The following is a 26,497-nucleotide window of genomic DNA, read 5'->3' as shown; positions in this document are numbered from 1 at the left end:
GTAATTCCCCTGGGTGGGATGAATATACAGTAGGGAAAGGGGATGTAGTCAAATGGCCCAGAATGATGCTGCAGAGCATCTGTGTTTGATGAGGCTTAGTTATGGCGCTCAACGTTCTAGCGATTAACATTTCAAAGATATAAATATTTTTCCCATCTGCTGGGCAAAGAAAGGCCATAAAGTATCTTTTTGAGGTAACAGGATGGTTACGCTTACGCGAATTTAAAGGGCCCCATCAATAATGTATTTTTAGACTCTTAAATCTGCAGGTAAATGATCTACAAAAATTCAAGTAATATTTTATCCTTCTCCTTAGTTTAAAGCTTTAAAATTTGTGTATAAAGTAAAAGTTAAATGTGGCTTTCTAAAAATTTTATATTTTGCAAATAAAAACATATTAAAAATACAAGCTATTTAGATTGAGTTATGCATGATTTTCGAATAGAAAATTAGCCATTTTGGAGGACTTATTTCTATCAGTTAATTGTCTAAGTATTTAAGTCTGTCTAAGTAGTTAAACTGAAAAAGTAATATTAGGTATCATGTTTACATTTTTAAATCAAAATTCTAAAGAGGAAAAGAAAAAGGGCATCATAGTAAATGTTAGATGAAATGAGATAAGAGACTTAAGAAACATTTCTTTGGATCTCAGCTGAATGCAGATTATACATATACATTTGTTGGTTTTATTTAGTTTTGGGGATGATGATTTGTTGTCATTTATTTACACAATAGTTGGGAATACATACCTACATACATATATCGAATGTAATAGATGGAACAAAAGAGCACACAATGTAGGTATATAATATATACATTTATAGCAATTGTAATTTTTGACAAATCATTCCAATGGAATGGAGCACAACTCAAGCGAAATATAGAAATGTTTCCATCAATGACTTTTTGATGTGCGAATACTCCGCGTATTCGCGCACCACACACACACACACACACAATGTCAAAACATAAACATTTTGTAAATTGGTTTTGGCAATTTCCTTATATATGTGGAATTTATGCCTATATAAATATTAAAAACATGGATCGAATAAGTATATATACATATTGTGCGTAATTCTTTTCGTTTTTCTTCGTTGTTGGCCATAATAAACGTTTATTTATTTTAATGCTCTATCTGTCTGCCTCGCTCACTCTCTCTGCCTGTCTGTCTATATCTGGCTCTCTGTCAAATATTATTACGCATATGGGCCATGTAGGGCAAATATTTACGAAATATTAACAAATAAAGGCTCTATGAATAAATCCATAAAATACAAAGACAAACACAAGCAAAACGAGCAGCAACATTTCGTTTAGTATTGATTCCCCAAAGAAGAAAAAAAATATTATTGTTAATATAAAGAGGATAAGGAGAGGTTGAGGCATTGGCAATGGAAAGGGGAACAGAAAAACTACAAGCAGAACGGGCAACATTCAAAATCTCATTGAAAACGTTTAACAAATTTCGCCAGGACTCGTCTTTCCCCTGCTCATCAATATAGGCAAAACAGCAACAGCTCCTTTGAAGAATGACAGAGGAAGAATGACGACGACTGAAAGCTCCTTGTTGACGCCGTCGCGACGACAAGAAATGAGCATTAACCCGAATTGGAAAGGAAGGCAAAACCAAAAAGGAAACGAAACGAAAGATACAAACAGAATGAAATGCACATCGAATATGAATTGAAGTCTCTGTCGCAAGCATCGTCGAGGGTCAGGAGACACAATCTTTTTTATGTGATTTTGTTTTTCCTTATTCCCTCCATACTTTCTTCATCTTTTGAAGCAAATGGCTTGGAATTGAGAGAGAAATGCTGTAAAAACTTTTTCTACATATCAAATTTATGAGAAAAAAAATTATTTATGTACGATATGTGTATGCCAGTGTGTGTACTTTGTTGTTTTCGCTCTTGTCACGGTCGCCATGTGTGCGACAAATGATGGTTTTAAACATTTTCCGAGAAAGATTGCTTTGCAGAGTGCAAGCCTAAAAGCAGGCAATCATTTTTGGTAGCGACAAAAAACGGCTACCTAGAGTTCCTTATACCCTGTTCTTACATGTACGTATGTTCAAAGCAGAAGTAGTCATAGAATCAACCAGCTTAGGTCGCTACCCAAAAGATTTAGTCATGACTAATTACCATTTTAAAAGACCCCACACAATTAAAACTAACATAAAATTTTAGTATGAAATTTTTAGAACCACCTCGCTGATAATTCCTCTTTAAATTGATGAAGTTTCATATTTAGAATTCATTCATTACCTATATAAAAATCTCACCCGATCATATGGCTAAGTTATTGGCCTAGTGATGCCATAAAATTAGAGTCTAGCGCATTGTAATTTCTTAAAATAAACAAACAACTCAAAAACATGTTGATTTATGTAATAATGTCTATCATAAATTAGTCTAACCTTAAAGCTTAACTCATCATCTAATGAGTTTCATATGCATTCCACCTCATTTCTTTATTTATAGATTACTTTTATAACCTTATAGCAGAACAACAATAAGTGAAACCTTTTTGCCTACAACAAAAACACTTAAAGCTCGGGAAAAACGTTTTTGTTTTCTTTTCTTTGTTTTTTGTTGTTGTTTCTTCTTTTCCTTCTCCATGGTTTTATTTCACTTTTAAACTGACTTTTCATGCTAAATAAGTACATAAGGAAAAACATCATCTAGGCGAAAGACAATGAGAGTGAGTGAGAGTGGGAGTGGGAGAAGAGAAAATGTTTACTGCTCTGGCTTTTAGTCCCATGTGTGTGTTCATTTAGAGGTCTCTTAGGGTGCTCTCCTACCCAGAGTTCCCCATGGTGTTTGTATATTAATTTATTATCATTATCAGTGATTTAAAAATGGCGTCATGACATCGTAAATTATAAATATCATTGTCGAAAGACATAGCAAGGAATGAGAAGGACCATTGGGACCATTTAACACACCCCAGCAAACAAGGCGAGAAGAGTACAAAAGTTTAATTTAATGGGATTGAATAAAGTTTCTAGTTTAGTTTATCGAAAATGAGTCCAAGTACAAAGATGTAAAACATTGGCAAAATTCAACGTTTCACATAATATTCAACACACTTTATACACTTTTCGAAACTCACTAAAATAAGTAGATTCCCAGGTACCAAAGGCAGGCGAAATTTCCTTTACCCAAATGGGCCTTGTGTATTGTGTGTTAATGAAAATGTCGTTAGATAATCCTACTTTTTAAATTTCCCGGAATTAAAGCTTGAATTCAAATTTCACTCCTATATTTAATGCTCCAAAATTGATTCAGTTGTATACATATGTATGTCGGGACGTTAGCAATATTGTTGGTTCACTCATGTTTTACACTTTCATATTTCGGTAAATGTTTACTATTACTACTCGGGCCCAACACGCGCTTAAACTACATAATTTTGGTATCAAACGAAAGAGAAAAATTCCATGAGCACGACCTCAGGTGCGCCTTGGCGATTTATTTCGTAGTTTTTGAGTAATTAACAAAAGAAAATTAATATTTTTGGCGGGACTATAGCTAAAAGTAGCTGTTTCCGGCTAAAAAAAGTTGTTCAATTTTGAGATGGTGTTGCCAAATGCCGAATTTTGGACACTCGAATACGCGGGCATTTTGAATCTTTTGTTCGCACTATTCTCAACAAACGAAAATATTGTTGAGTTTACAATATTTCTTGATTTTATAGAACAAATATAGTTTAGAATACAATATTCGGCTGCCAGAGCAGCCGAATATTCCTCGACTTTAGAGTTTAGATTAAAATATTTGGCTACCAGGGCAGTCAAACAGTGCGCCAAATAAAAAATAGCGTTTGACAACACTGAAATCTAGCTTTACCCGATATTTCCACTTTTCAACACTGAAATCTCGAGTAGTAATAGTAAACATTTACCCTGTATCCGCTGTAAAGGTTAACCTTTATTCCAGGGCTACAACTGACACACATGTCAATCAATTGAAACTAACTAGTAGGCTTTAACTTACAAGTCACTTAACCAACACTATCCGACATATACAAAATATATAAATTGATTGAAAATTTAAATGTATTGGCCAATGTTAGCCAAAAACTTGCTTTTGGATGTCTCTGACCTTGTCCAAAATTATACAAATTTCAAAAAAGTAACCTTGTTATCTCAAGACAATTTACATTTTTTTACTCACCTCTGACCCCTGAAATTACTATTTCTTGCAAATTTTTAATCAGTATTCTTTTGATTGAAAAATTAGCTCTTTGATTTTGTTGACTTAAAACTGTGCCTTCAGTTGGTAAGTTATTTAATTCAATTAACTGCCTGGGCTAGCTTAACTTTTTCTGTTATCCTTGGGGGCATTTGACTAAGTATTCGTCTTTAAATCTTTTATAAACTTTTGATTTAAGTCTTCCCTTCTGTTAATTGAGCAGAAAGCTGTAAAGTTAACACACTCACACACACACACATACATTTCACCTAATTCCGTGACTTCTGTGAGTGAGTTGAGCTGCGTTGAACAGGTTAAGCGATTTACGCCCCGCTAATTTACGCTAATGTTTGTCTTTTCACATTTCCGCACAAATGCACCAAACACAAACAGCAACATCATTTCAAGACTCCGTTTTACTTCATTTTGTCAGCATCAGCTGCTACCATCCACCCACATAATGGGCCCACATGTGAAAAGGATTGCCCCTCTCACCATCCTTCTGTCTCTTGTATTTACTCTTAACACTTTTACATAAAAGGAAATTTAACATTTTTTTTTTCGCGTAAGTAAATTATATAAGAACGACACAGGCCACGCCCTGGCTTTTAGACTACTTTTCACTCTTTTGGATGGGGAAAAAATGTAATTTTAATGAAGTTAATGATGTTGCCTTCTCCTTTTGACTTTCATATATGAACTTTAAAACCATTTGATCTTATGTGAGTAATATTTGATGGAGGGAAATAAAATGCGTTAAAGAAAATGGATTTTAAATCGTAAACCCAGTAAAAGGGTTTATTGAATAGACCTGTTTCATGTCATAAATTATACAAAAGTGTAAAGTTTTATTTCAATTTTGTTAGTGTATCTTGGAATATTTTTCATTAACTCTTATTATTTGTTTCTTTTTGCCTTACAGCGACGAATATTCGATACCAGATCACAGGCGGTAACATAGGAAATGCCTTTGGCGTACAGAATACAACCGGCATCATCTATGTGGCCCAACCACTAGACTATGAAACGCGGCCAAGGGTAAGTAGTAAAAAGAACATCCCAGATTGTTATACATACATAGTAAAACTAGCCCTAGCTTGAGTTGCATTAGGTTCTTTTTTCTTCAACATTTTGTTTGTTGCCTGCATAATTTATATATGCAAAACTATGCAAAACTTTTCTCTCAAAACACAAAAACTTTTGACAGACAAACAACGAAAAAAAAAAAAATTAATCAAAAAATTCAGAACAAGAAACTGAGAGAAAGAAAATCCACCATGTGAGCTGAGCTACAGCTGTCGTTACATTTCCCATTGCGCATTTTTAACGTGATTGCTGCACACGCACAAAATAGACATATAGCTCCTTCTCTATCTATCTCTTTCTAACCCTCTTGCTGCCCAGCCACCCACCCATCAAGACCAGGACCTTCGCCCTGTGCCCCCCTTTTAGGAGCTGCTGACAGTCCGTTGGAAATCCGTGTTGTCTGCCTGTCAAGCTGCCCCCACCCACAAACAACATGCAACAAATACCTAACCACAGCATGAAAAAACATGTGTTGCCACAGAGCAACAACAAAATACGAACAAAAACAAAAAAAGGAAAAACGAAAACATGAAAAAAAGCAACCAGAATATATATATGAATAAGTATGTATATGTATATGTATATGTATATGTATATACGTACATTTATACGTTGGAAAAACTTTTTGGCCTCCATTCATGCGATTTAGCTTTTGTTTTTTCTGGTTCGCCTTCTGTAACTGCTCGGATCGGCAACTGAATTAAATATGCTTGAAATGTCAAAGCCATAAAGTCGCAAAAATCTCTTAGTTTGCATTGAATTTACGGAAATCAAAATGGATTGAGAATTATATGTCGTCAAGTAGCTGGTAGTTTGGCCTAAAAGTCCATCTCGTTCACTTTGAAAAAGCTAAATAACCTTTTCACCAAGATTACGAAGAAAATAAGTTAAGATCTTGAGATAATTTCCTTATTCCAGGCTTATTAGGTGTTTGTTTTTGGAATCTAACAAATTTATCGATCGAGTACTATTAAGCTAAGCCCTCCTTTATGTATATAAATAATTGATCTTTCTAATCTGATCTTTTGCTTACAGTACGAGTTACGCTTGGAGGCAACGCGAAATCGTAAGAATAACTACACCACCGTTGTGATCAATGTACGCGATGTTAACGATAATCCACCGGTATTCGATCGTCAAACATATCGCACACAAATCACTGAGGAAGACGATCGAAACTTGCCCAAACGCATTTTACAGGTAAGCATTACTTCTTTGCCAATTAAATTTTAAGACGATCTGAACATTCATTATCTTTGACTCTTACAAAATTTAAAATCTTGACAGAAACAGCAACAATATCATAAAAAAGAAAAAGAACAACAAGTTGCAATTTAAAATTTGCATTAAAAACCAATATATATTTACGTGCTTTACATGCTCTTCATGTATATGAAAAACACGAAGAAAATGTTCAGCCCTCTTTGTGCGATGCCTACGATTTATGCAGAAAAGTTCAGCAAGTCGAACAATTCAGGCGTAAATACAAAATAAATACTCATTCAATATTAATAACGTGATAGTCGGGGCAAGGACGAACTGCATGCACGTACATACGTTCATATATACATACATACATCAGGATATCGGTATATATGTATGTGTAAAGATATTTTCGATTCGAATACATACATATCCACACAGACTTACCACTATATTGAGTTTTATTTAAAGCCATAATTTATTAACCATAAAAGAAGAGAAGAGAAAAAATGTGCAAATATTGTTACTAAAAGAAAATATGGTAATACTCTTTTGACTCTACAGAAGTTAAAAGACAAGCATAGACCAAAATTTACACCAAAATTGTAAAAGCAAGAATAAAGATTTGTAGTTTTCCTAAAGTTTCAAAGATAAGATAAGTGAAACTTCATTTAAGGACATTGCCGATAAGAAAATCTGAACAACGAGGATCCACGTGCCTGTAAAATTTAGTTAGGTTGATAGTTTACAGCAGATTATAAACAATTGATCGATGTTCTTTCTGTTCTATCAGTTTATTACAAAATATTTCTGTTGCCAATTGTATCAGGGTCAGGTTCCACTTAATTAACTCTGATTTGATCTATATTTACTTTAAGAATTCGCATAGGCCCTCTCTTTATTTAGAGTATGCGAAAGTTTTGTTCTACCAACTTGTTCCTTTTATTTTGTGTTGCGTTTGCTTTGTTGCTGTTGTGCAATATAAATTAAAATTGCACAGCTCAACGGGTGTTGGAACCTGCGCCACGAAGAGGAGAGCAACAACAATCGCTGAATTTTTAATTACACATTTATGCTCAAGTAAGAAGATGTACATATATTTCCATTGTGGAGACGGCAGGCGCCAGGATCCTTTTATTGCCATTGCGTTTTACCAATAATAATCGAGAATCGTCTGTCTTCGACACCTTTTTTTATCGTTTCCCTGGAAGCGGGTTGAAAAATGCAATTTTTTTTGGTTAATTTTTTCCTTTCTTCTTACTCACCAAAATGAAATGCAAATATTTTTGCTAACCATGAAATGGGTGAGAAAAAAAATGATGGAGATAAAGCCAAAAAGGCTTTTAAATTGTTGACTGTACTCTGTGGATGTGTGTGTGTGTGCTTGTGTGCATTAGTATGCGTGTGAGCCGCTATTGAAAGGACAATGGCTTGCAGTGAGTGAGTCCTTCCCACGAAAAACCGGGGCAATAATAATGGCCCGCAATGACAGCACGTAGACAACTCTTTTGTCATATCAAATTGTGTTGAACATTTAACGTAAATTGTTGCATTGTGAATGAGTGCGGAGGAGGAGTTGCGATGGCAGGCACTTAACACATGACGTTACTGTGCGGAATGGGATGGAATGGAATGGGAGGAGCCATCAAGGAAATCGCCCATCACTGGGTTTGCATGCATTGTAATTGTCGACTAAACTTTTGTTCAACAAGGAAATATACATACATAAATGTGGGTATAGAAATCGGGAGTGTTGTCCCTCCAGCTTTTCTGTTTATTCAGTTTGTCATGACACACAGAAACGAAAAATGAAAAAAAAAAAAAACACGCAGAGTTGAGACACAAATCTAAAGAGGAATACGAACTGGGAAAAAAAGGAAGAGCACAAGGGGTAGATAAAGTATACAATGCAATAATTGCTTTTAATTGGCACGACAAGTGTTTGATGACTCGTTCTGTTTGTCTATTCCATCAGATTGTAGAAACAGAATTAGCATAGTCTACATTTCGTTGCACTTGTTAAAAGAAGATTATTTTTGCGATACATTGTAAAAGGAGTAAATTGAAAGGAACTCCCTAAAAGGAAGAGACTTATGTTGTGCATCATGTATGAACAGAAGTTTTGTCGATGATACTTCTTGTAACAAAATCGTCTTCAGCATCGTCATCATCATTGTCTTCCTGGAGAATTGTGGCAATAGCAAATGCAAGCACACAATAGTAAGCTTATTTACTATGCACAAAGGTTTTATGCAGAGAATACGAAACGAAAAATTGGAAAAATATTGAAGAGTTTTAAATAAAATGGTTCCATTCTTCAAGAAAAATAAATAACACTTGCACATTAAGTAATCTACTATTTGATGATTTTCTTTCAATTATTATTCTATTTAAATTTTCCAATTGTAAAAATTAATTTTCTATCCATTCTATTCTAATATCATATCAATTTGCATTTAAATTCAATTTCAATGGATTTATTTTGATGTTGGTTTTCAATTCCGTTTTTTTAATCAAACAAAAATAAAAACTAGCCACCAATTTGCTTATTGTTCTACCCAAAATAAAATATATCAAAAAAAAAAAAGAAATAACCTTACAAGAATTTCGCCCTAAATACAGATTTAATTTTCCAACCGCAAAAAAAAAAGAAGGAAAATAAGAAACATAATAAAATAAAAATAAAGAACCCAAATCCGATTGAATAATTACATAAATCTCAGTAATATTAGCATTTCTCTTTTAATACCCTGTAGACAAGGATAAAAAAAGTGCAGGGTCGATAAGGATAGTTGTAAAAAGAAGGATTTATAAATGAAATCGTATGAGGGTAATAAGAAATAGCAAAGATGAAGGACAAATACTTTAGTGAGGAAGATGTTCAGTTATGGAAAGAGTCACAATGTTAATATTATAATGAAGGTATAAGCCGCGACATAGGTAATTCCACAGTCGAGACTTTAAGGCAGTTTTAAGACCCCGACTCTGATTGTTGTTGGCGAGAGCAGTGAACGAAAATACAAAAATCAAAGAATAAATTTACAACACAAACCACAAAAAGAAGCCACGCCCATTGTCCAGATTTGCGACCTATACAACACTCTACAGACTCCCTTGGCCCCAGTCCTTTCTGTTTTCCGTTGCTATTTTTCAACCGTTCAACTTGCCTTTTATTGGACATTTAAAGCTTTTTTAGTTGTTGGTTGTGCTCTCTTCTCTCATCTGGCTCATTTCCATATTTGATTTATAGACTCTTTGGACTGTATAAGCCAAAGGTTTGTTTCCAGCCAAGAAAGAAAACTTCTTGAATTTTTTTTTTTTTTTTTTTTTTTGGTTTGTGCTATTTTGGATATTTTGGTAACATTTTGTTTTCCTTCTCTAATGCTCACTCTCCCTCTCTTTTTCTTGCAGGTTACTGCCACTGATGGCGATGTAGATAGACCAATAAATATTGTATATTTCCTTACTGGTCAGGGTATTGACCCAGATAATCCAGCAAATAGTAAATTTGATATAAATCGCACCACGGGCGATATTTTTGTACTGAAGGTAAGTTTTTTTTAATTCAAACTTGATATTATTGTCATCGGGTTTTCTCATATTTTTTTGTTTGCCGTAAAATGGGCAATGGCGTAATGAATGCCATTAAAGAATATAAAAAAAGAAAACTGTGGAGAGAAAAAAGTTAAATTCTGATGCTGACATGGCCCCCAAAGGTGAGCGTGCAAATGGCTTGACATCATGAGGGTGAAGATAGGAGAAAGGGGCACGAAAAAAATGCAGAGTAATTCCTGTCAGGGGGTAGTGGAGATGCTGGGTACAGAGATGATTGCCAATGGGGGATAAACGTTGGCAGTTTACAATTGAGCCACAGTTTATGCACACAATGGTGCAGTTTATACTGTGTGACGAGTGAACAGCTACAAAAAAACAAACACACACACACACATACGTACATACATGAAAAAAGATGAAAACGATGACAGGAATACCTCGTTGGGGGGCGTCTGATGGCTGAAGAGTCATTTTACGAGAAAGAGTTCTTGCACTCTGTCAGATATTTTATGATTTTAATGGAATGGTCATAGAGTTGCCCCAGTCCGCAGCACAGGAATTGTGGTCTAGTAACTATTTGTAAAAGGGATAAAGAGATTTTTATGTCTTTATTGAATTGTTAGCTTAGCATATGTCCTATATTACCTTTTTTTTTTTGTAAAAAAGCTTTACGGTTTATTTTTCAGGTACACAGACATAAAATTAGGACTACCTAAATAAAGATTGATTGATCCGATCCGGTCAATGAATAAAAACCACAACACTTTGTAAACGTTTTGGCTTTCAAAATACTTTCTTTTAATAACCTAGAAGACTTAATATTATTTTGCCTAATAATTCTCGCTTTAAATTTTTTGTATTCACTTTTGTATTTAAAATGTAGCACAAACCATGAAATGATATCTCTTTCATTGTAGCTCTTTTAGTATATTTTGTGCAGAGTTTTTTTTTCTTACCGAGCCGAGTGAGCAATTTTCGAAAGAGAAATATTTTCACATGAAACATCACAGTTGCTCACGTATTTTCAGTTTTTTTTTTGTTTTTGTGTCGTTTTCCCACCATAAACCGGAGAAGCTTGGAAAAATGTTTTCAATATTTTAACACTCGATGAATATTTTTGATTGCTCACTGGTGGACAAGGCAGTTAAAGGGATGAGTGGTGTGGTGGGGGAGTGTCCTTCCTCTTGGGTGTTTTGTGTCAATTGTGTAAAGCTTTTCGCTGGCATTTTTCGGTGGCGTATGATTAATTTAAAACTGTGTCAAACCACACACAGGCGAACGACATTTAGATGCAGATATAAAAAAACGACGAGCGAGAAATACACAGCATATACAAGCTGCTGTCACCGTTGGAATGTCAGCTACATAGACTCCAATTAATTTCAGACAAAGTCCATAAAAACAACGCGGAGTCAAAGTGGTAGCCCTGGCGCCGCATTCTGCATAAAATGTTCAAATGTTGCTGCCCCCCCGACCCTACCGCTATCGATGCTGCTGGCGGCTTGCTTTATTTGTTTTATTATTGTCAGAACAGGAAAATGGGCGGTGAAATGAGTGGAGGGAGGGTGTGAGTGGGTGTGGCAGCATGTGGCATTTGTGGTTTTGACGCTCTACAACCGACCAACCACATGTAAATGACATTCGTCGTTCGTTATTGGGCGCGTGGTTGGTCCGTTCGCATAAAACTGAAAGGAAGCCATGATCCGATAGAAAAATGGTGGGCACGAGTGAGAAGAGTTTGTATGGTTGGGGAAGGATAAAGAGTTAAAATTTGTTGTTGTTTTAGTTTAGTTAGTTTTAGTTGGAGAATGGTATTTAATTTTGTAATTGCAATTGCTTTGCGTGTCACGTGGCAGCTAAATGATTTTTCTACCATCAATTTTTTCTGGTTTCCTCTGGTTTTTATTTTTTTTTTTTTTTGGCTTTAATTGAGCGAATGCCATTTCAAGCTGAACGAATTTCAGCAATCGAATTGAAATGTGGTTGAAACAGTAAATGTATATCACAGTGTGTGTATGCGTGAGTGTGTTTATGTGCAGCATTGCAATTACATTTCTGGTCAAGGTAATCAAACTGAATGTTTAAATAAAAGTGGTAACACGGATCAACGCTCAATCTGTTCAATAGCCATGATAACTTACATAGGTAAAACCTTTAACAACTTTTCTACACTTAACAAACAGTTAAAGAAGCATTGAATACTCTAGCACAAATCACGTGAAGAAGATTATATCAATCAGACAAAAAATCATATTATTCATTTAAAAAATTTTGCAATAATACATCAAATTATAATACTTGTTGTTGTCGTTCAAATCAGCACTTGTTCTTTGGGTGTAGTTAATCAGCAAAATTTAATGGATAATAACTTTGTCCATTTTTAAATAATTTGAATAAGCCCAGAAGAAATCCAATTGTAGTTAGCAGCTGCTGTTAACTTAGTCGATGCTGTGATATGTAGAATAAAGGCACTCAGAGTAATTCATTTGAAATAAGAAACGTCTTGACTAAATTTTTAATTTTTATATTGAAGGAAAACAAGAAAAGCCCAATGCATTGAGTCATTATTGAACAAAGTTTCTTATAAGCAAAAATTAAACCAAATATTAAAAAAAGATAATTTTAATGGAATTTTATTGCAATGAAAAGTTTTCCATACTTTATTACTTTATTGCCTTGCCATCAGTTGACAAAAGGAGAATACAAAGCAATCTGGGTCATAATTCAAGATAATTTTCAGCCCACAAGCAAAACACATTGCAATTGATGGCTTTTGTTTGTGTGGCATGTAATGTTAGAATGTAATATACAGCAGAAGGGCCAATCAGCAAAAGCCAGTTACAGTTTCCTGTAACAAATAATTTGCAAATCAAGCAACGCCTTACCAACAACCTCTCTCCCTCTTTCTCTATGTTCCGTTTGCTCCTTTAGCCCTTGGACCGTGATCAACCGAATGGACGACCGCAATGGCGTTTTACCGTATTCGCCCAGGATGAGGGCGGTGAAGGACTTGTCGGCTATGCAGACATTCAAGTTAATCTCAAGGACATCAATGACAATGCCCCACAGTTTCCGCAGGGCATATACTTTGGTAATGTCACCGAGAATGGCACTGCCGGCAGTCCAGTGATGACAATGTCGGCCATCGACTATGACGATCCCAACGAGAGCACCAATGCGAAACTAATCTATTCCATTGAGAAGAATGTCATCGAGGAGGAGACGGGTGCGCCCATCTTTGAAATTGAGCCCGAAACGGGTGTCATTAAGACGGCTGTTTGCTGTTTGGATAGAGAGCGTACCCCGGACTACTCCATCCAGGTGGTGGCCATGGATGGTGGTGGACTAAAGGGTGAGTAAATAAATAGCACGAAAGTTGATAGGCAAAACTAAACATTGCCAATTTCTTTTCCAGGCACTGGCACCGCCTCAATACGAGTGAGGGATCTCAATGATATGCCACCACAATTCACCAAAGATGAATGGTTCACCGAGGTGGATGAAACGAATGGCACTTTCATACCCGAGACACCTATTTTGACTGTAACAGTTCAAGATGAGGATGAGACGAATACATTTCAATATAAAGTTGTGCCAAATAGTGGTTTCGGGGCCGATAAATTTGCCATGGTCCGCAATGCCGATGGCACCGGATCACTGAAGATCATTCAGCCACTCGATTACGAGGATCCATTGCAAAGCAGTGGTTTCCGTTTTCGCATTCAAGTGAACGATAAGGGCGAAGATGATAGTAGTGACAAATATCATGTGGCCTACTCCTGGGTGGTTGTCAAACTGAGAGATATCAACGATAATGTTCCACGCTTTGAGCGTGATCACATCGAAGTCTCCATTTATGAGGACACCAAAGTTGGCACAATTCTGGAACAATTTCGTGCCACAGATGCCGATCAGGGTGGTCACTCCAAGGTCAACTATAAAATTGTTCGTGCCACAAATCGGCAACGGCAATTCGCCATTAGTAATAAGGGAGCTGTAAGCATTCAAAGGCCATTGGATCGAGAAACTTTGGATCGACATCATGTGCAAATACTGGCCATCGATGATGGCAATCCAGTGGCACGCACAGCAACTGCCACTCTAACGGTCATTGTCAAGGATGTGAATGACAACGCTCCGACATTTGCCCAGGATTATCGACCCACTTTGCCCGAGAATGTCGAGGGAAGAAAAATAATTGAAATAGCAGCCAAAGATTTGGATGATCGACAGCGTGGAAACGCCGGCCCATTTACGTTTCGATTAGATCCTCTAGCAAGCGAAGAGATACGAACTGGTTTTAAAGTGGATTACGATCGAAGTAAGTCAAAATTGAGAAGTGCTAAATAAATTTCACAAACTTTTTTTGTTTTGTAGTAAATACCTCTCATTTATTAAGCATCAAACATTAAAAACTTAAGTTGGTCCTAGCCATTCTTTAAGAAGAAAATTTATACCTTATTTTGGTAAACTAAACTTACTCTGTTTCATCCCTTTCTTCAAGTTAACAATCAGGTTACATTGTCTATCACTTTTTCATTTCCCAACCATTCATTAAAAACGGAAACTAGCTGCCAATTTTATTCGTAGCTTTGATGCGTTTCGTTGCTTTTTTGTTTGACCTGCAACCCAAAGCAACTTATGGTTAATACTGAATAGGACTGTATGGACTTCCATGTCGTAGGAGAGCCCTTTTGCAAATTGAATGTCTAGATACACAACATAATCAGCTTTGCATCAATTCTTGGCAGTTCTGTCTGTGTTGAGTGTTTGCATTCTTGCCTGATAATAGCTTTAGTTTTACCTGCAACTGAATTTACCAAAGGCAATTGTCAAAAAGTCTGATGAAGTGTACCTAGTAAATAGGAAATCTGCACTTAATAGCAAAGTTTTCGATTGAACTTTGATTGTCGATAACTATTTTCATTTTTCTTTTTTCATTTTATGAAAGAAAATTTGCATTCATAACTAAAAGTCTGCCAACTAATCTAGTGCAATTTTGTTAGCCAACCAAGCCGAAATGCAATTTGCGCAAATTTCCTACTAGAGCCAGCAAAAAGTGATGAACCGTTTTCTCGTAACTTTCAGCCACTAACTCAACCATTTCATTCATTCAGTCGACGCCAATGCCGCACAATCAAAATCAAACGCTAAAACCGAAAGCAAAGCGATGTTTGCATAGTAATGGTGATTGAATTATGCTTCCCAGACAATCAGCATCATCAGCATTGTTTGTGCCACGGAGTTGGTTAGTTACTCACTCCAAAAAAAGGAGAAAAAAAATAAACGAAACCCAACAGCAAACCATAGAACAATCGAGTCTGACCATCTTTTGGGCCTTTTGTTTTCATTTTGCTTTGTCGATTTTTGTGCTTTCCTCTTCATCAGTCCAGGCTGTGTACCATCTTTTTTGTAGCCATTCCATGAAAGTTATTTGAAACGTACCCAAACAGACGAACAAAAAAATTGGATAAAAGAGATTCTTAGCAAAAAAAAAAAAAAATATATACCCCAGTAAATGAAAGAAAATTCGAGGTGTCACTTGAATGCCATCGACTGACATTGACAGGAGAGTTTGTTTCCCCTTCTCTATTCCTTTACTTTTGATTGTACTTTCTATCCTATAGGATAGTCGGGTATAATCAAACTTGCTGAATGTTTGTAACAGACAAGATAAGTTAAATATAGGAATTGTTTTCGGTAAAAGAAATCCTAAATTTCCTAACTTATTGATACAAGAGAGAGTCTTCTGCAACTGATTTTCAAAAATTTCTGTAGTAAGTCAATCGAGATGGTAAATTAGAAACTAGGAGATACATTGCACTCAAAATTGTTATGTATAAATAAGGAAAGGAGTGCCGAATTTTAAAAATGCTTCTACGAACATTTATTTTTTATTTACATAAATATAAAATTTTAAGTCAATAAAGAGCATTTAGAAATCATTGGCTAGAGCTCACTTCTCTCAATTTTTTCAATTTTCAATGCTTGGCCTGTTTGAATTTCAGGGCACATTTTTTTGCTCATTGATTTGTTTTTGTTTTTCTTTTTTCGTTTTTCTCCTTCGTTTTCATTGTTGTTTTTCTTATGGCGCGTGCTTTTGGTTTCAAGTATCTAAAGGACATAAAAATGAATATTTGCTAAACGCCTCTGCCTGGGTGCGAAACAAATAATTGATTTGAGAACCCAAAAAAAAAAAAAAGCCGATTAAATTATTTTTCGGTAACTAAATAAATAATATATGAATGCCAAAGCGACAACAAAAAAGAAAAATCTACATAATGATACAAAATGAACGATATTAATTTGCATAATTACTTAAATGATATGCGTAATTAGTATTTAAAAAACATTTTAGCATTATCCGCAGCACACATACGAGGCTGTTTGTCATTTAATGCACTATAAAAGATAAATTTTTAATCAAGCTAATGCATTTAATATGCTGCTACATTTAATGCTACTATTCACATTCGTTTTCACATATATCGCTATAATATTCAAATGCACTTTTCCAGTTGTTCTCGTTGCTTTTTTGTGCATGTTGCCCTAGGCGGCAATAAGATGGATGCATGTACATGCATTTATTTATATTTGTTATGCAGTTGGCTTTGAAATTACCCATTCGATGATTAATTATGTGAAAGAGTGCATTTGTCGTATTTACCCAACAAAAAAAAAAAACGAGAGTCGATGGCAGAATATCCTTTAACAAATCAGATCCTTTCATCATAATCAGAATTCTTAATAATATCTGTTATCAAAAACAAACAAACATCCTTACCCATTAAGAACAAAGCTTTAGTTTCTCTCTAGTGAAGAATAATATTTCATAGATTTTTTTTAGAAGCTTCAAGCTTCAAATTGGTCAAATTATAGTCACAATTAGTGGCTTTGACTACAATTTAACTTCTTTGTTATACTAAGCTTAAATAAAACATAAATTATGCGATTCTGGCATGTTCAGCTAATTCAATGTTGCAATATGAAGTTTAATATCCCCTTTTACTCTGGATAATGGGTAGCAAAATTAGCCATGGCAAAAAAAAATGCTTCAATATGCGTGTCTATTATGTTGTAAAGCATAAAGTGGCAATGAAATTTGCTTTGATTAAAACAGAATAAAGCATTTATTAATACCTAATATATATTAATTGATAAAATGGAATATTCATAAAGGGTTTTTTATTGAAAAATCAGCATGAACAATGAATTATTTACTTTTATTATAATACAAAAATATAATCCTTTTATCAAAAAAAGTCATAAATCTTCACATTCGATAATTCAAATACCAGTTCGGTTTAATTTAGTGAATATTTAATTAAATTGGTGTACCATATATTCATTGAATATCTTTTTCTCAATGTCCTTACAGGAGGTGACGGTGGCAATGGTGTCGCTATTATATCGTCACTTCGACCCTATGATCGTGAGGCCAAGAAAACCTTTGCCATACCTATTGAAATCAAGGATAATGGTGCTCCAGCTATGACGGGAACGAGCACTCTAATACTAACCATTGGTGATGTGAATGATAATAAAATGCAGGCGGGTAGCAAATCGGTTTTGGTCTACAACTATCAAGGACAATCGCAGGATACTCCGATAGGGCGGGTATATGTGAATGATCCTGATGATTGGGATGTCCCAGATAAGAAATATTATTGGGAGGCTCAAGAGCATCAACGTTTCAAATTAGATACGGATACGGGTATACTAACAATGCGCGCTGGCACACGGCGTGGAAATTACAAATTAAGATTTAAGGTCTATGATCGTGAGCACGATCAGGAAGATATACCGGCCAATTTGAGTGTCACGGTAAGAGATATTACGGCTGAGGCAGTGCAGCAAGCTGGATCCATGCGATTGGCTCACATAACCGATGAGGATTTCGTGAGAACATGGAATCCTTTAAAAGGCGAAGTGGAACTTTCTAAACTTGAAAGGTTTCGAAATAAATTAGCTGAGCTATTGTACACCGATCGCGAGAATGTTGATGTATTTAGTGTGCAGTTGACCAAAGACTTACCCCATCCGATAACTGATGTTCATTTTGCGGCAAGATCTGCCCATCAGCAGCCCTACTTTAAGGCAGTGCGACTGAATGGCATAGTTCAAATGCATCGTGAGGAGATTGAACAGGATGTGGGCCTCAATATAACCATGGTCAATATCAACGAATGCCTACAGGAGGGCAAAGGTAAATGCGGTTTGAGCTCTTGCACTTCTCGCAGTGAATTGGGCAAACGTCCCTACACGGTGAGTGTGAATCGCACCGCTCTGGTGGGTGTTCGCATCGAGATCAGTGCCCAGTGCACTTGTCGTGCGAGAAATTTCACAACAACTCAAGACAATAACTCCTACAATTGTCGCTCACACTATTGCTACAATGGAGGTCGCTGTGTCGAGACTCGTAATGGTCCCAAGTGTGTCGCTTGCCCCGTGGGTTACAATGGCCCACGGTGTCAGCAGTCGACGCGAAGTTTTCGCGGCAATGGATGGGCCTGGTATCCTCCACTGGAACTCTGTACCGAATCCCACTTAAGTCTTGAGTTTATTACTCGACAGGCTGATGGGTTGATCTTATACAATGGACCCATTGTGCCACCCAAAATCAAAGATTCAATATTAAGTGACTTTATAGCCATTGAATTAGAACAGGGCTATCCCAGATTACTGATCGATTTCGGATCTGGTACTTTGGAGCTGCGTGTGAAGACGAAGAAAACTCTTGACGATGGCGTCTGGCATCGTTTGGATATTTTCTGGGATACGGAAAATGTTCGCATGGTGGTGGACTTTTGCCGCTCGGCCATGATCTCTGAAATGGAAGATGGAAGTTCGCCAGAGTTCGATGACAATGCCTGTCAGGCACGGGGTCAGATACCACCATTTGCGGAGACTTTGAATGTGAATCAACCATTACAATTGGGCGGCTTGTATAGACAATATTTCGATCAGACTTTATACAATTGGCAGTACGCCTTCACTTCTAAAGGTTTCGATGGATGCATTCGAAACTTGATTCACAATTCAGAGCATTATGATTTGGCCTTTCCTGCCCTAGCCCGAAACAGTTATCCCTCGTGTCCACAAACGGACGAGGTCTGCCTGAAAACAGAGCATACGGCACGCTGTTGGGAGCACGGCAATTGTGTGGCAAGTATGGTGCAAGCCAAATGTCATTGTCAACCTGGCTGGATGGGTCCAGGCTGCAATGTTCCCACCATTCCAACAACTTTCAAGCCACAGAGCTATGTGAAATTTGCTCTAAGTTTCGAACCGGATCGATTTAGTACTCAGCTACAGCTACGTTTTCGTACCCGCGAACAGAGTGGTGAACTATTTCGCGTCAGTGATCAACATCAACGGGAATATGCCATATTGGAGCTTAGACGAGGACATCTGCAATTTCGCTATAATCTGAATTCGTTGAGAAATGAAGAGCAACTTCTTGGCTTGACATCCATTTCTGTCAATGATGGGCAATGGCACGTGATACGCATTAGTCGCTATGGTTCAGCTGCTCTCATGGAGCTTGATGGAGGCGAGTCACGTCGTTACAATGAATCCTTTCACTACGTAGGCCATCAATGGTTGAGCATTGATAAGCAGGAGGGCGTTTATGCTGGAGGCAAGGCAGAGTATACGGGCGTCAAAACGTTTGAGGTGCAATCGGATTTCCAAAAAAGCTGTCTCGACGATATCAGGTAAGCAATGAGAAGTAAACCGAGTAAATGCTTTAAGCCACAAAAAAATCAAATTCAAAGTTTTACCGGTTTTTCTTAAATTAATTATAAGTTTTGTGAGTTTGCATTAGTAGCTTGATAAAAAATTCCTTAAATTATACATATTTAAGCCAGTTAAGGATAGTTTCGGATAATAATTGCCTTTTAAATAACTGTGCTTTATCCTAGTTATAAATGGTCACTTCAATGTAATCACTTTTTCTATTGAAAATTTTCAGATTGGACGGCAAACATTTGCCTTTACCGCCGGCCATGAATGGCACCCAATGGGGTCAGGCCACAATGGCTAGAAATTTGGAGCGTAATTGTCCATCGAATAGGCCATGCTCCAATGTCATCTGTCCAGATCCGTTCGATTGTGTTGATTTATGGAATGAATATGAGTGCACGTAAGTGGAAAGCAAAACATATATTTTTATTTTCAAAACTAAATAATGCTAAACACAATGAGGGTAAAGTGACTTCATGGACATCAACAAATTGACTATGCAAAGCTGGCGAGTACCGTTAGGGTAGGGTGGAAAGTGAGGGAAATGCAAAACAAATAATATCAATTGTCATCCATGACTCTTGATCCTAGACACAGTTTCTGCTGGTGCCATTTGCACTACATACCTCCACATATCTACACTTACTCACACTCAGACACATTTTCCACATCATTAGTTTTGCCAAGTGACTCCATTTGAGCCACAGACGACAGCAGCAGAAGCAGCATCAGTAGTGGCAGCAGCAGCAGCAGGACACCCAATCTCTGCATCATGTCATCTAGGTACCAGAAGCCCCCACACTGTGAGGAGCTTCTCGCTCCATTTGCTAGAGCCATTATAAAGCAAAATGGGTGGAACGAGTGGGAAGGTTAGCTTGGTTCTGTCATTTCTCTTATACCTTCTGGTAACACGTGTTCGAGAGTCGTTGGTTTTCTTTTCGTTCGTATTATTTTTTTTCCCATTTTTATTTTTATAAATTTAAATAGTGACACAGATATTCTTGGTCTGGGCCGCTGCTGCTGCTGCTCCTTCTTCTGTTGAGTTCTGCTCCTGGTCTACCCAAACCTCCTTCAGGTGTCGACGTGTCATAAATTATGCTTACTTTAGCCTCAATTTGAATTTTATTATAAGTAGAAGATGAAGAAGCTGCCGACGGGCTTCTGGAATTTGTGTCACTTGGCGTCGACTCAATTCGAATACGAATATTGACCCAAATATGAATGAAGGTGAATAGGAAAAGTATGTTTGCACATTTTCCTTTTTCCCTTCATTTTAAACGTATTAAAGACGTAACAGGAACCGGAAAATTAGAGAATAATGAATCGAACTGATAAATCAATCGACTAAATGCAGAAATGTAACCATGTCGAGGTCAACGTGATTAACTTAACGATGCCATGATGTAAAAAACTGAAACTGATAACCGAAACTATTATGATTGTTAAATATTTTGCTGCTTTCTGAATAACGGATATACTTTTATACTTGTTCTTTCCTTCCTTTGCAAAATATTTGAGTAATCGAGTCGCTGATCTAAGCGATGCAAGTTGGAAAGTGTTGTTAGTTATTTGAAAAAACAGTTTTCTAGTCTTTATATAAAACTCACCAAATTTAACTTAACTAAACTAATTAACTTTACTAAAATTTAATTCTTTACACGAGCATCATTCTACGGTTTCTCTCTTAACGTTTAACTTCATTCATTTTGATATGAAAAAAGTGTGATGTGATGAAAATGAGAACCAAGTAGCTAACAAGTTTTCTATCGTTCATCCATCTCATTTCAGTTGCAGCGAAGGACGCATTATGTCAACCGATTCCAAGGGCTGTGTTGATCGAAATGAATGTCTGGATATGCCATGCCTGAATGGGGCCACATGCATCAATCTGGAGCCGCGGTTGCGTTATCGATGCATTTGCCCCGAGGGATATTGGGGCGAAAACTGTGAGCTAGTCCAGGAGGGGCAACGTTTGAAGCTAAGCATGGGTGCACTTGGAGCAATATTCGTTTGCCTGATTATCATATTGAGTGAGTACAACATAGATGGATACATATATGGATATAAAGTCTGGCAACCCCCCTTACACTTATGTGTGTGTGTGTGTATGTGTCCATTAAGCGGCTTAAGCTCAAAGCGCACAAATTCTTTTCTTTCACCACGTTTTCACCATGTTTTCGCCAACTGTTTTTACATGTAAATGCAATTTACAGGAGGTACCACTCCCACCGCCCAGACACAACATAAACACTCACACAAATGTGCATACATATGTAACTATGTAAGAGTTAGTGGTGGCTCGTTCCGCGGTCCAGAATGCCATTCGGTGTTCCGGGCTCTCACATGAATTTTGAACAACATAAAGTGGATACAATTCTTCTTTGTTTGCTTTGCTAGCTTCTTGTTTTTCACACCCAGACAAGGCCAATTTGTTGAAAATTGCGCAAATGGTAAAACATACAAAAACAACAACAGCACTGACAAGAAAATATTTAGTGGCCAAGAATTAAACAAAATTTATCACAATACATTTTTGCATAAGTTTAAAGTTTGTTGTTAGCGGTTAAGTGCTGCAATACGTTAACGCGAAATCCACAGCGACGAATAATGAGGCTTATCGATTAAAGGCAAGTTTGTTAAAACATTTGCCCCCAAAATGTTTAAACAAAATGCCTTCGATTGTTTTAAACCAATACATAAATACACATATAGAAAAAAGGAATGGATAGAAAGGATATACAAAAACAGGTTGAAAATTTCTCATTAGTGATACTAGCGAAGGAAATTGTTATTTATTTATTATTTTATATTATAATTATAATGCTTTGAAGGCATTCCCTCTGATATTCCTTTAACATAGTGGTGATGGCTTCCACGCTACACAAGTATATATTTACACATTCTCCGTCTTGTTCCTTATTAAATTCAAAAAGTATAAATAAAACATTTTGCTATCTAAAATCTAAAACGTTTATTGAATATTGAGAAATGCTAGTACTTATGTACATGAAATTATTCCTCATTTATTAAGAAATTACACCGAAATTACATAGATTACTTGGTTGTAAAGATTTCAATTGAAAGTTTCCCATCATTTCTATGGAAAAATGGCTCAAAGCCACTTAACCATGAAACCGCTTTTATAAATAAAGCCAAAATTCTCCAAAAGATTTCTGTCATGCCCATTTAATATGGCTAAATCTAAACAAAACTGTCCAACATTTTACAAGAAGGCAAATCGAAATGCTGAGGGGAAAAAATTGACAAAAACAGAACCCAACAGAGACTTTTCATGCATTTTCAACTATTTCGCGTTGGACAGATATTTTCAGAGAGGCCACTTAATGGATTTTACCCAAACGAGTTGTTAAGTGGCTTTGGCCATTTGGATAGATATTTCTTTTTGTTGTTGTTCAATGCAAATGCGTTTTGCTCTCTTTCTCTGGCTCCCTATTTTCCATTCTCTTACTGTCCTTTCATCTCATGTTGTATGTACCACACGCACTTTAGTCTAGAGGATTTTGAAAGGATTTTCAATTAGCGCAAACCATTTTGCATTTTTTTTTTCCTTTTGTCACTTTCATTTTTAGGCAATTTATTTTTGGACGTTGATTTATCTATAAAAAGAAAAAATGCGTCGAAAACGCGAGTGTTGGCTTAAAGTTGCCTAAGTAAAAAGTAAACCTTAAGCTAATTAGTTGCTGTTAAGCTAGCTAATTACACACAGTTGCCTCTGGCAAATGGCACAGATATAGGGTGAGATGTGGCAATAAGAGGAGAGAAGGAAAACAAAAGCAGCAGAAAATGCCCATAAAATTGCTAAACCGCAAAATAGGCGCAATAAATAAAAGCACAGACAATTCTTCTTTTCCATTTTATGAAGTGAAAGAACCATATCTATACCCTGGATTAAGGGTAGATTATTTGCGGAGTTATCCAATTACGAGAAGATGTTTGTAATCAGTTTTTTTTTCTTAAATCTTTCAACTCTTTCTTTTATATTCACTTCAGTTAGGATTAAATCCATTTCACCTAAAAAGCTCTTTAATTATAATTTTTGAAAAAGGCTTGTTAAATGTAATAGCAGCACCTTCTCCTTCCAGATTTTGATTAGGGCTACCAATAAAAACAGATGTTAATAATTTTTAGAAGCAAACAGGATTATGAACAATAATGGCTTAGGATGAAGAATGGAATTTAAATTTAGCAGCACTTCTTAGACTATAAAATCATTACTTACTAAGTAAGGTGTAATTAAATATATATAAATATACATTAGTTTGTTTAAAGTCATTAAACTATGAAACCCGTGATGAGGATTGTCAAATCATTTCCTTCTATTCTAGACTAACAAATTACAAATGAAAATAGAGAAAATCTCTTCATATTTAACTAGATTTAAACTTGCTCTAAGAGGTTTTCCAAATGCCATAAATAGTGCAAGTTTAGTTTTAAAGATTTCTGATTAGGAAGACACATATAGGATGCAATAGGCACAAGGATATCTAAGCGTCGTTCTATCAAAATCTCACAGTTGTCTTCTTTGTTCTGTTTGCGCAGCAGACAAAACATAAAATCTGACAGGAATTGTTGTGGTCTTAAAGTGGCAACAACAACAACAGCAGCAGCAGCTAACAAAAAAATGAAACTAAATAATTATCTAACATTATTTACAGTCAACGCTTTTGCCTCCTACTCTCTATCTCTCTCTCACTCTCTCTCTTTCTCTCTCATTTTGTTGCCTTTGTAATCTTAGAATCGCTGAACTGTATTTTAGCATAAAATTTCAAGTGGTACATCAACAACAACAAAAACCAAAAAAAAATTATATACATATATATAAGCCAAACAAAAATAGCAGTGAAAACTTCTCTCTTCTTTCCCCTGCTTCTCCCGCATCTACTGACCTGACCTCTTCGGTCATCAAGTTCAGTAAGCAGCAAAGAACAAAAAAAAAACACGAGTCTCAAAAAAAAAAAGAAAAAAAATAGTCAAGTTTATAGTTAAGTGTAAACAAAAGCTAACTAAAAGGACCATGGCTTTTGTTCTTGCTACCAGAAAATTTTGTAGTTGTTTGGTAATATGTAGGTTAGTTAAGAAAATAAAAACAAAAAAAAACGAGAAAGAAAGCATTATGTTGGCCCCCCCTGAAAATATTAAGCAGCCGAGGGTGAAGAATAATGGGGACGGGCTGGGGGTATGAGTTTTTTGTACACACTCACTTAGGGCCATGTTGATTAAAGCTTGATGGATGAATAGCAGAAATGGCCATGGCAAGAAAAATCCTAGTTTAATTTAAAGGGAAATATGTATTTTTAAATTTCAAATAAAAATGGCTAAACTTTATAAAAAAGATCTCATGACCAAAGCAGGGGAGAAACTTAATAAGACTTATAGAAATCATTACAGAAAGCCAAAAAATGTTAAGAAAAGTTGGTAATACCTAGATGAAAGAATTTACTAACAATTTCTCATTATTTTTATTATCGTCAACCTCAGGTTGCCAAATATTTGTTGAAATTGTTGCAAATTTTGTACTTTTAATTTGCACTTGTTGGCCAGAACAAACGAAATACTTTTGGCCCATTAATAAAACGAGCAACCAAAAACAACAAAGAGAAGAACCTTGTGGCCAGGGATAATTTAAAAACTTTTCGTTTGGCCTGCAAAAGACAAATTTAATGCACTTTACAATGTGTCCGGGGTTAACCTCGTTGTGTCTCAAAGGGCGGGATACGGGCAAAAAGAACTGATAATGAAGTATTTTTGGTTTGGTTTTGTTTCTATTACCCGTTGGCGGACGGCTGAGGGCGGAGAGATAGAACTTTACTTTGTTACAACCACGTCTCGGTGTAGTTAGTAGTAGTTATAGGTTTTTTTTTTTTCTTTGTACTTGTAGTTTTGTAATTGTTGCATTAAACTTTCGCAACAAGAATTGAGACGCGCAGTGTAGGAGAAGTTGCCATGAAGTGGCCATGGAGACACATACATAGATACTTACATAAGAAAAACATTCAGTATGAGTCACAAGAAGGGGGACGATGAGGAAGTAAGCGGATTACCCGGGGCCAAAAACAGAGACCAGGCCACATACACATAGCCATTTTTAGTCTGGTTCTCTGCCCTATTCGAAATGTGCATTTCAAGTGTTGTCTAGTCGTAAAAGTTGTTAAGTTTCAGTTGCTTGTTCGACTTCGACTTGAGAATTTTTTTTTAGTCTTTCTCTGACGCTCTCTCTTTCTCTTCTTTTTGTAGCCTTTGCCGAGGACTTTAGTTTACTTAAGTAGCATAAAGTTATTAATAAGTTTTATGCTTTTCCAACATATTCTGGGGGCTTTCAGTTGGTCTCTTCCTCCTATACTTTTACTCGGTCTCTTTCTATCTCTCTTGCTCTCTATTTCTCCTTCTGTTTTTCGTGTAAACAAGTTGAGCCAAAGGAAAAGATGGGGAAAAAAACAGGAAGTAGACTTGCATTTTATCATTTGCGCTTCAGTTGACAGGAATATTAACTTTGGCCCTAGCAAACATGGCTAAGTAAAAATAATTAAAACTCTTCTGTCTCACAGTTGCTGCAAATGACTTTGGCTTTTAAGTTCTCTCTGCGAGTTTTTTTCCTTTTTTTTTTTTTTTTTGTTGGTTTGGTTTTTTGGCTTAAGCGGATTCATTAGTTTCTATAAATGCCAGCTGCCTGCCTGAAAAAGTCAATGGAGGGG

The 26,497-nt window shown here is 36.2% G+C and overlaps 1 protein-coding gene across 2 annotated transcripts in view; it reads left to right on the top strand.

Annotated features, from left to right (window-relative positions):
- Nucleotides 1–26,497, top strand: part of LOC137575766 (putative neural-cadherin 2) — a 96,267-nt gene that overhangs the window by 67,697 nt on the left and 2,073 nt on the right. For both annotated transcript variants that reach the window (XM_068288457.1, XM_068288466.1), the window contains 8 exons: nucleotides 5,119–5,234; nucleotides 6,318–6,482; nucleotides 9,897–10,034; nucleotides 12,972–13,392; nucleotides 13,456–14,361; nucleotides 17,419–19,756; nucleotides 20,014–20,184; nucleotides 21,573–21,814. In XM_068288457.1, coding sequence (XP_068144558.1) covers nucleotides 5,119–5,234; nucleotides 6,318–6,482; nucleotides 9,897–10,034; nucleotides 12,972–13,392; nucleotides 13,456–14,361; nucleotides 17,419–19,756; nucleotides 20,014–20,184; nucleotides 21,573–21,814 — 4,497 coding nt within the window. The remainder of the gene's footprint in view (nucleotides 1–5,118; nucleotides 5,235–6,317; nucleotides 6,483–9,896; nucleotides 10,035–12,971; nucleotides 13,393–13,455; nucleotides 14,362–17,418; nucleotides 19,757–20,013; nucleotides 20,185–21,572; nucleotides 21,815–26,497) is intronic.

Source organism: Drosophila tropicalis, unplaced genomic scaffold, assembly GCF_018151085.1.
Source record: "Drosophila tropicalis isolate 14030-0801.00 unplaced genomic scaffold, ASM1815108v1 contig_1187, whole genome shotgun sequence".
In the NCBI taxonomy this organism is placed as follows: domain Eukaryota; kingdom Metazoa; phylum Arthropoda; class Insecta; order Diptera; family Drosophilidae; genus Drosophila; species Drosophila tropicalis.
This window is presented reverse-complemented; position numbering and strand designations above follow the sequence as displayed.